This window comes from Myotis davidii, unplaced genomic scaffold, assembly GCF_000327345.1.
Source record: "Myotis davidii unplaced genomic scaffold, ASM32734v1 scaffold132, whole genome shotgun sequence".
Lineage (NCBI taxonomy): Eukaryota > Metazoa > Chordata > Mammalia > Chiroptera > Vespertilionidae > Myotis > Myotis davidii.
The window spans coordinates 2,072,926-2,084,112 of record NW_006285258.1 but is presented as its reverse complement, the minus strand read 5'-3'; the positions used below and the strand labels follow the sequence as shown (position 1 = coordinate 2,084,112).

General features: G+C 47.8%; 1 protein-coding gene across 2 annotated transcripts in view; it reads right to left on the bottom strand.

Annotated features, from left to right (window-relative positions):
* The window catches only part of TNFAIP8L3 (TNF alpha induced protein 8 like 3), a 37,265-nt gene that overhangs the window by 24,899 nt on the left and 1,179 nt on the right, over window positions 1-11,187 (bottom strand). The window contains exon 2 of one of the 2 annotated variants that reach the window (XM_015558928.1): window positions 8,875-9,012. The exons of the other annotated variant lie outside the window; for it this stretch is intronic. Coding sequence (XP_015414414.1) covers window positions 8,875-9,012 — 138 coding nt within the window. The remainder of the gene's footprint in view (window positions 1-8,874; window positions 9,013-11,187) is intronic. 2 annotated transcript variants of the gene reach the window in all.

Genomic DNA, 11,187 nt, shown 5'->3' with positions numbered 1-11,187 from the left:
AAAATTTATAGGGAACTCATACAACTTAAAAAACAATAAAAATATATTTTTTAAAAAATGGGCAAAAGACCTAAATAGACCTTTAACAAAAGAGGACATAAAGAAGGCCAAGAGACATATGAAAACATGCTCAAAGTCACTATTCATCTAAGAGATGCAAATCAGCCATTATTTCTTTAAATAAAGTTCCTGTTCCTTTTTCTCTTTCTTTTCCGTCTGGGATCCCTGCAATGCAAATGTTTGAGTACTTGATGTTATTCCCAGAGGTCCCTTAAACTATCCTGGTTTCTTTTTTTTTTTTTCAATCCATTTTTTCTTTGTGCTATTCTGATTGGTTGATTTCCACTAGTCTGTCTTCCAAGTCTCTGATCTGTTCTAATGAGTTTCCAGTTTGCTGTTGGTTCTTTCTAATGTTTTTCATTTCAGTTATTGCATTCTTCAGATCTGCTTGGTTCTTTATTAAACTTTCCAACTCTTTGTTGAAGATCTCCCGAGTTCCTTTGCTCCACCCTCAAGTTTGGTCAGCATCCTTATGACCATTTCTTTAAATTCTTTATCAGGTAAATTAGTTACCTCCATTTCCCTTGTTTGTCCCCCCGACCCCGACCCCCCCCCTCCCACAATCCCCGGATTTTTCTTGTTCCTTCATTTGAGAGATATTCTTCTGTCTTCATTTTGTTTGACTTCCCTTGCTTGTTTATATGAATTAGGCAAAATAGCTATTTCTCCCAGTTTGGAAAAGGTAGCCTTTTGTCTAAGGGGCCTCTGTGTAAGCTGCGTGTTCTGGGTGGTTGTGGCAGGCTGGTAGGAGCCGAATGGGTGCCTCAGGCCTCAGAGGCACTGGCCTACTGAGCCAGAGTGGCTCTGGGTAGAGGGGCCAGGTGCATATAGCAATGCCTTATTGATCCTGCTTGCTCCCTTTGTTTGGGGCCAAAATGGACTCGGAAATGAGTCTGGAAACCCATTGCAGTGACCTTGCTGATAGGCCAGAGCACATGGCTAGAATCCCTGCCCACTCTAGAGGCGGAGGGAGACATAAACAATGGCGCTGACCGGCCCCTCCAACCCCAAAGATTTCCCGCAGTCCTGACAGAGCGCCTGTGGCTCCCCAGCCTTCTCTATACAGTCTCTCCCTGGTTTGTTAGACAGAAAGTGGTCGGGTGTAGAGGTACCCGGAGCATAGGCAGTATGTGCCAGGTGGTTTGGGAAGCTGCTTAGAGCTGGGCATGCGCTTCCCACGTGGCCCTGAGGCACTGGCCTGCAGGCTGGACAGCTCTGGGCACTGAGGCCAGGCTTAGCAGTGAAGTGCCATTGTGCCTGCTTGCTCCAGAGGAAAAAGGCTCCAGCCAACGTAGCTGGGGGTAGTGGTGCTTTGCGGGTAGGCCAAAGCACCTGCACAGAAGTGGAGGGAACAGTACACAATCATGCTCCTGGGCTGCAGTGCTCCCGCAGCTCCCTGAGGGCTCCGGGCCTCCCAGCTTTCCCCATTGGGTCTCCTCCTTGCTTGTTCTCAGAAGCTGTTCATTCAGCGCTGGTGTCTCAAAGGAGTAACTGCTCTCTATTTGGTCTGCTCAGGGGAGGGGGAAGGGGAGAGTTCCCGTTTCCCATGCCGGGGCCTCCTTAAACCTCCTCTCACTGAACATTGAGATTGTTTAGGCTGGTTTTTCATGTTTGTTTCTGTCCCCTTTAAGGAGGAGGCGGGGGGGGGGGGCGTTAAATAGTAAAAATCCACCGCTTACTTTCTGCTTTTGTATTTCTTCCTGGCTCTGCCTTGGAAGGTTATATACTTATGGAAATTTATCCATTTCTTATAGATTTGGTAACTTAATATTGCAGAATCTGTTTCTTCATGGGTAAGCTGAGAATAAGAATACCTGCTTTATCCATGTCCTGTTTGTGCTATGAGATCATGTGTGTAGGTTATTTCATTGTTCTTATGACTTCACAGCTGTTTTACTTGGTGGCTGTTGGGAAAAGGTGAAGAAAAGACAATGATCTGGGTATGGAGATGCTGAGTTGAGGGGTTTCCTAGACAGTAAGGAGGGGCCCAGAGGCCTCTGAAATGCAGGATTCTTGCTCTGGAGAGAGAACTGGGCTAGGCCACAGCTTTGGGAATCTTTAGTTTTGTGCTGTAAGACTGGGTGATCCCTTCCAAATAAAGGTGTATTGTCAGACAAGAACAAGGCAAAGAGCATTTTCTTAGGAAAAATAAATGAGGGATGCCGCAGGAGCAACTGAGGACAGGTACAGGGAAACCAGGATTATATACAGAGAGGCCAACAGGAAAAAAATTTCAAGGAAATTCAGGTTTAATCCCCATTGGATACAACTGTGGGCTCTTTAAAAGTGGACTCTGTATTAACTTAGTCCTGCCTGCCTTGTTTGGCTGAGACTGAATTGCTAAATTATGCAGTTAAATTCTAAGTGTAAACACACTGACAGATGAACAAATTTCCTTACAAAAATGAAAAGTCAATCTAAACAAAGATAAAATATGATTGGAGCATCGGAGGCCAATAAACCTATTCCTGAAGCCTGGTAGCTATTAAACTAAAAGTAAGCTAACCTTTGCAATTAATAGTCACTGGGCACCTATCTCTTGGGCATTAAAGAAAAAAAGAGTAAAAATCTTCCGAGTACTCCATGGAGGGCAACTCTGACTGAGGGACAGGTGTGGGCGGGGCAAAGGGAAGGGCCTGGAGTGGGCCTGTGGTGGTCCGACCTCTGGGCAGATGTGCCCAGGAGGGAGAAGCCTCAGGAGAGGAAAAAGAGTGAAGGGACAGCAAGAACATGGTGGAAAGTGTTGGAAGGAAACAGAGTAGGGGTCCTTTTGATATCCTGACTCCCAGAATAACTTGGCTCCTTTTAAAAAAATTACATGTGTTTTGGAAGAAGAATAGAGGAGCCAGAGGATCTGGCTTCCAGGTCTGGTTCTGACACTGCCTGGAGGTATAGCCAGATGTTTTTAGTGTCCCCAAGTAAACAATTCAGAAAGGAGGGGCTCCAATCCTATATAACAAAAGCCTAATATGCAATTGACCAAAGGACAGAACGACCAGTCGCTATGACACTCACTGACCACCAGGAGGCAGATGCTCAACACAGGAGCTGCCCCCAGCCAGCAGGCCCCAGGCTGGCAAGGCAAGTGCCAGCAGGACTCCTTGATCGACCCGACGGTCACCCCACAGATTGGCCCTGATCGCTGGCTAGACCTAGGGACCCTATCTGTGCACAAATTTCGTGCACCAGGCCTCTAATTCTCATATGAAGCCCCCTTCTTTCCAAAATAAAGCTCTCTTGCATCTTTTCAAAACTGCTTTAGAACTACATTCATTCCTTTGGAAAAGCACATCTATTCTTAGGGCTCTATCGGATTGTCTTTTTTGTATTGTTTTCACATATTCTACCAACAGCTTGCATTCTTTTGGTCAGAAAATGATGTTACTAAAAAGCAGTAATTAAGAGGTAGCGCTGAAAACCCAAACCCAAGTTGTATAGCTCTGAATCTCAAGTTCCTGTCACGGTGCTGCAGTCTCATCTTTGAGTTTTTTTTTCTCCTCCTTGAATCCAACTGGTTGCCATGCCCTGGGGATATTATATCTGAAAAGCTTCTAAATGCTGGAGTGGGGAAACGCGGCTTAGGACCCAGCTAAGGTGCACTCTGGAAAAGAGAATGTTGGTTTGTCTTTGGCACCTTTCTTGACTGCTTTTCAACCCTTCTCGCCCCTCAGTGTTTGCCACATTCACCATCCACCAGGTTCCCCTCACTCTGGAGATAAGAGTGGCTGCAGGGTCTTCCCAGGACTTTCTCTCCCTGGCAGCAGCTTTATGCTGCTCTCCCATCTTCCCTCCCAAGCTACCCCTCACCCGCCCCTGTTCCAGAGCCAGTGCCAACCATCCTTACTCATGTGTTACTGGGTTAATGCAGGTAATGTCTGCAGCTTAAAATAGGGTCCTGACCAAACAGAAGGAACCTAATGAAAGGACCTAATGGTCAGGGTTCTGGGTCTCACAGGAGCTGGTACGAGATGCAAAGAAGCCTGGTGGCATCCATTCACCTAACTACATAGTCCACCTGGTACAAGAACACCATTTTTGGAGTTAGACTGGTTTCATATCCACTGACAAGCTGCACATCCCTGAGCAAGTTGCTTAACCTCTCTGTGCCTTAATTTTTCTGGTCTATAAAATGGGGCCCAGAAAGCTGGTATAAGGGTTAAATATAAATAGTTAACCCAGTCTCAAACACACTGTGCATGCTTAATTAATATAAAAGAATAAGTACAAAGTAAAAACATCACTGTTATTTTATACTCAGTACTAGCCCGCTGGGGCTGAACTCTGGCTGGCAAAGACTATCCTTTCATCTTGTTGGATATTAACCCCAACTTCTTGCACCCTAGTTTCTCTTACCCTGTAACCCCAACCCCAGTCTCTCTCATGAATTTCTCATTGTTATCCCAAGGAAACCAAGGACCCAGACTCCGATGTGGTCAGAAAGAGGCCTGCCCTGCAGATGGCCCCATCCCCTCTCCCCCATTTTTACACTGAAAGATCAGTTTATCTTCTCAGCAGAACCACAGGCCCCAAATCAGGACTGTGGGCCGTGCGTGCTCACCAGAACAGTCCTTCCCCGAGTTCCCTCCTGCACATAAAATCAGATGCCTCTACTATAAAAAAGAAACTGGGAGTCGTCACAAAGCTATGTATCACCAGAATGCTTCCTTTCAGGGCTAGAACCGTTTCCAGAAAGAAAGCATATTTGACTTCTGAGGAGAGAACCTAGAAGCCGGTGGCTGCTCCTGTGGCTTTTCAACGGTTGAAGCCAATCCTTGGACGTTGCCAAAGCGTGTCCTTTTTTTCCTGGAGAACTGAGTTACAAAATATTGCTTTCTATTAGGGTGTGTCTAGCACTTTCTGTGCCGCCAAGCCTGCCATTTTTTATAGACTGCACACTAGATTTTCCATGAACAGCCTCAAATTTATTCCCAGGCAGTAAAGTTTAGGAAACCCAATATGAACGTGAAAATTGTTCTAAGGCAGCCTCAGAATTTGTGTCATAAAGAGAGGATTTCTGGTGTATAAAAACATAATGTGTATTTTTGGCATGCCTTAACAGATGTGGGGCAAAGGGCAGTCACTCTTCTGATATGTTTTCTTGGAATAGGTTGCTAGGGGAAACTTAAAAAAAAATTCTTCTCTCTTCTTTATTTCTATCCTTGTACAGAACATAGCCCAAACACCCACCTACACAGGCATTTTACATAAAGGGTTGGAAGCCAAGTGACTGAAAAACACAACAAAATTATGTATATAGTGTTGTTGTTTTTTCTAGAGATTTACATGTGAATTCAAGTGGGAGCCAAAGGTAACTCTGGAGGAAAATAAACCAGTTAGAGGACGCGCTCACGGGAAGTGTGACTATAATTTGCTTTTGCTGACAAATACAAAAGCAGGTGCCATATTTTAAAAGAGAAATATAACACATAATAGAGCTTTATGTTGACATACTCATAAACATTCTCTCACCATCTCTAGGAACTTACATGTTGGCTACAACCACCACCACGGCACCCGGTTTTATGTTTTGAGGAAGAGAGTCGTCTTCTCCCAGGTGGCCTCTCAGGGGGACCCCACCCTCAAGGGCCTCTAGTTATAGAAATGCTTCCATGAAGCCTTTCCACCAGAACCCCAGACCACCATGCCCCATGCTCCAAATTATGCACTAGTTATTGCTGATGCCGCCCGGCCTTGCAGATCCCGTTTTGGGGCGGGACAGGGTGTGTGTGTGTGTGTGTGTGTGTGTGTGTGTTTTGTCTCCCTATCATGGCTGCAAGCCTCCTGAGGGCAGGGCCACATCTAATTCCATTTCTGCGTGCCACCAAAGCACCCTGCGCCACCCTGATCACAAAGCAGATGTTCAACCAGTATCTGTTGGATTGTGTAAAGATTTAGGTGCCAAGCTATGAGGTCTAGATAAAGTTTATAGCTCAACAACTATCCCCTACACACTGCTGGATGACAAGGCTGGCATCCCCAATGAAACATTGCTGAAGAATTTTAGAGGCCACCTGGGTGGATGCTGAGACGTACTGCCCAGGCTGTGCCTTGGGAATGAAGGCCCAAACACCCCACAAACTGCTGGGAGCTCTGCCTTCAGATGGCCCTTAGCATAAGGGAACAGCTTCATCCCAGGTCACACCCTGGGACGGCCTGCATGATCACTCTATCATCCTATATAAGAAAAGCCTAATATGCAAATTGTTCAACCAGGAGTTCAACCGCTGGCTATGATGTGCGCTGACCACCAAGGGGCAGTGCGGCACAGGCAGCAGGTGGCAGTGGAGGCACTGCCGCCCCCAATGGGCCCCGACGAGAGTGGGACCGTGGTGGGATGGTGGAGCAGGTGAGTGGGTGGCACCAGGCCAAGGCGGGTGTGAGCAGGAGCTCGACTGCCCTGCTGATCGATCGCCCTGCAGATGGTGACCAGTGGTGGTGGCGGGGGGGCGGGGCTGCCGCCTGGCTCCCAGGCACTGAGGTCAGGGGGAGGGGCTCAGCCCCGATTGGTCACCCTGCAGGTGGGATGGTGGAGCAGGTGAGGGTGCGGTGGGGTTCCAGGCAGGGCTGCGGGGCTTTGAGGCTGGGGGCATGAGCTGGGGCTACAAGCTTGGGGGTGCGAGCTAGGGCCCAATGCCTGCAGGCCACCCCGAGGGACCCCACCAGTGCACAAATCCATGCACCGGGCCTCTAGTTATACATAAAGGCCTTGCCCCTCACCGCAATGTAGAACAGTTCGAAGGCCTATTCCAGCTCCAAAGCATAATGCCTTGTTGGGTCTGCTTTACAATCCAGTGTCTCTCTGTTTCTCTGAGACTGCTTTTGGGATCAAAACCTACTACATCTTAACCTGCCTCTCAGAGCCTGCTTCCTGGGGAACCAACCTACAACAGCATCTGTACATCTACTTACCCATCCAGCATCCATCTAGCTAGCAACCTACCACTGTGTTTAGGGCACATGAGTAGGGTTGGTGAGAGGTGAAAGAGACTCAGATCTTGGCCTTAGAATAGTTCAGGACAAGGGATGAGACATATACAAAAATAACCATGAGGCGCACAATGGAAAGTGGCTGGTGTCAAGAGAGAACCTAAACAGAGATGAGGCTGAGGTGTAACCCCAGGCAAGGAGATCAGGAGTCTTCATGCACTGGCTTAGATTGTGGTAATAGGTATATGTGTCCTCTCCTCCTACCTGATCTCAAGCCCTGGCGGACAGGGTGGACTATGTCCTTATCTCTCTCCGCTCCCCTGTACTTTCCAACACAGTGTCCTCGTCGGTGCCAGAAATCTTACAGCAATGAAGCAAAACCAAACATGGAAGGGAAGCTTTGGCAGTTCCACTTCACTGGACAGGTTTCTGGCTGTGTATCTGGCCTTGTAGTGCAGAGTTCTCAGGAGGCTTGTCAAGATCTCATTTATTTATTATGTCCATAAAAATCTCGGGAACATGAAAGCACGAGACAAGGTCCTGACCCTCAGAGCAGCTACAGCCCACTGTGTGGACAAGGCAGAGGCCCCTGAATATGTCCACAAACAGGAATAAAACATGGGACTGGGACTGACAGCCAAACGGTACGTCATCCCCAGGAGGTCCCTGCCCTCAGTTGGTCTGTTCATTAATCGTCCTTCTGTGGGTTGACAGAGGTTACTGAACAGCCGCCTCCAGGAACCTAACAATGAGAATCAACAAACTCCAGAACCTCACCATCCCAATCATGATTTACTGTCTACAGGGGGAGAGTCCCTTTAAGGCAGACATCGCAAAGTTCCTGATGGGAGGAGGGGCTGGGAGTGCGTCTCCTGCATTTCCCCGCCTTCACCCCTCTTAACACGGCAGTCTCCTCCACTCGCCCTTTCACTGCTTTGGTACAATCTGTCACCAACTTCAGTTTGTTCCTCTGAAATGGCATTTGCATCCTTCCTCTTCTGCCTCGCCTTAGCGCTTAGCACTGCCACCCCCTCTGATATTGTGCCCACACCCTGGGAGCTGAGGCTGAAACCTGGGTCCCTGTACTTCATGTCAGTCAAATGTGGCTTCTGCAAACCCAGCTCCCAGTTGGTCACATCTCTGCTCAATAGTAAGCCCAGGGGATTCTTTCATCACCATCAGGACCAAGTTACTAAGACCCTCTTATAAGTGGCCCTTCCTACACTCATCTAACTTTATTTCCCAGTACTCCCCAGTATTGTCTCCATTCCACTCACCTCCCTGTTTATTTGTGCCTTTGCTCAAGTGGTGTCTGACTTTGAAAACACCTTTTCTCCTCCCGGCCACCAATCGGGCCTACACACTCCTCGCTACCTTGTTCACATGGACCAAGCTTAGGACCTAGGGGTGAACTGTTAGGAGCCTGCTGTTTTCCACTGCCTTTGTTGTCTTCAAGTTCTGCTACCACATCTGCACTCCACAGCATGGAAATGCTTGCTTGCAGTACCTACCCAGCCGCAAGGATGCCCCGTCAGCTTGGCTGCCCTGGACCAGCTAGCTGTCTGCTTTCAGCTGGGTAGACTACCTTGGTCTCACAAGCCAGAAAGGGAAAAAGCTGACACTGCTAATGTTTACTCGCTTGTTGCATCTTTGGACAGACTCTCACTCACTGCGGAGTTAATAGACCAAGCTCTAGGGTTTCAAAGGACAGACTGCCAAGTTGGGTCTCTGGAGTGAATCCAGTGTTCCATAAACTCTGCGTCTCTCCTAATCATAGAAAGAGCCATAAAACAAGAGAAAGGCTGAGGCGCTGCAAGCAGCAGAACGACACAGCAGCAGCATCCTGTGCTTCCTGAAAAACAGAAAATGCAGACTGAGACCGATCTCCCCCGCTTGGCCCTCCTATGCAGGGTGCTGCTGGATGAGAGATCTGCTGGTGCTGAGGAGATCTCTGGAAAAGTCTCTTGAAAGGGGTAAAGAGTAAGTGGTCCTTGGAGATGTCCTCGCTCCTCTGCCAATTCGTGACTGGTGAGATGGGCAAAAACGGGAGATCAGGTGAGTACTTCCTGTGCCTCCTGCTACCTTGAAGGGAAAAATGTGTGTGTGTGTGGGGGGGGGGAGTGAGGAGGTTACACCCTCTTCTTCTATTTGAAGTGGCATGAAAGTGGCTAATCTCCAGGTTACCAGGTGGATTGGGCAAGGGGTTCTCTGCTTTTTACAACTTTCCCTAGAGTTAGAGGAAAGGGTGGTGAAAGCAGATTTAAAATCCCCATCTTCATGCCTTGAGCTGGAAGATGATGAGGGTGAAAAGAGGTAAATTAAAAATAATCTACCCAAAACAAACAAGCAAACACACACACACACACACACACACACCACCTTGGAGAGAAAATTAAAAAAAAATTTCCTTAGTGGCATTAATGTGATAATAATGACAACAATATTAATTGTTTTACAAATGCCTATGGGTTTACATTTTACAAAAACACGGGGGCACATTATTTAGCAGTGTTCTTATGCCACATAATCCAATCAGGCGGTAATCAAAATAGCAGCTACACTTTATTGAATGACTATCAGGAATACATGAAAAGTATTTAATCCTCACAGCCCCTTTTGGTACTATTGCTAACCCCCATTTTACAGAGGGGGAAACTGATGTTTGGAGAGGCTAAGTAACTTGCCCATCAGGTAGAGATTGAAATCTAGGTCTTTCTGATTCCACAATCCAGGCTCTTGACCTGAATAAGGCCCATTTTAGGGCAGGGCTTTTTCACAAGTTCAGGAAGGGCAGGGCACTGAGGAGGAAGGAGCCCTTATATGGCAACTCCCTATGAAATAGGTATGCTCACACGTGTGCGCGTGCACACACACACATACACATACCCAAGAGGTCCACTTGCTCTCCTGTCCATCTGAGTTAAAACCCATCCAGCTTGCGCAGGTACAGGTCCACACTCCTTAGAGCAGTGGTTCTCAACCTTGGCTGAACATTGGAATCACCTGGGAATCTTTTTAAAATCCTGATTTCTGGGCCTCATCCTCCGGAAATTCTGTTTCTTTGTTACTAACGTTGTGGCCCCACCCCATAACAAACAAACAGATGATTCTCATGTGCAGCCAAGGCTGAGAACCACTGTCTTAGAGGGACAAAGGTCAGCCCCGGTGGCTGACATACCCCTCATTTAACCTGTATCTGAAGCTGCAACAGAGTTTCCATTTGACAAGATGCAGCCACAGCAAGGTGGTGAATAACATCAAGCTTCGAAGCTTTGTCTCAAAGAATACTTTAAGACTGCAAATAATGAGTGCGGCAGCATGCCATTTAGCAGAATGGCTTGTGGCATTCAGATAAATGTTCAACTTGTGGGATCCAAGCACATGGAGAAAGAAGTGACTGTAGAAAACAGTGAGGCACAAGCAAATGGTGACAGCTCACAAGAGTTGGCTGCCCTGCTCTTCATCTGGCCGCCTGACTTCAGTGGTGATGTTTGCTGTTAGCTGTGCAGAGGCCTGACACGGACATGAGCACATTCAGATACTCAGCGTTGGGCAAGGCTGGAGGGAGCAGCAGCAAGACGCTTAAGAATACCTTACTTGCCCCTTTCACCTAAGTACTAACCTTTCTAGCATGTCTCTCTCCCCCTCCCCTCTTTTCTTCCTCTCCCCATCAACCCAAAGGAGATCACAACCCAAAGGTGGGCCTGGAGAGCCTGTTAGTTCCTGGGGTTTTGAGAAAGTAAAGTGTCAGTGTCACCGCCCTCCCTTCCCCTTTCAATTTTGAAAATATACTTGGATACACACAAAACACCCACTGGATCTTTTAAATGGTGTGAGAAGATCCACAAGTCACCTGTGAAATGAAATCTTAATGTTTCACAGCCACAGAGACATACAGGTAGGCAAAGGGCTCATGTTTATTAATTATACCTACACAAAGCAGGGAGCCGTGGCACCACAGGAATCCTCCTCACACACGGGCATCTTGGCGCTGCCACCTTTCCTTCCTGCGGCCTCTTCCCACCCACCTGAAGGTGTTGGCCACAGCCGTCCTGTGAGAGGCTGAGGGGTACGACCCAGAGGAAAAGGACTCCGTCTGTGGCTACTCCCTGGCTGAGATGTGGGCAAGCTATGGCAGTCACCTGGCCAGGTGCTGTGCGGATGAAGGGGAATGATACGTGCAGGGTCCTTGGCACAGCA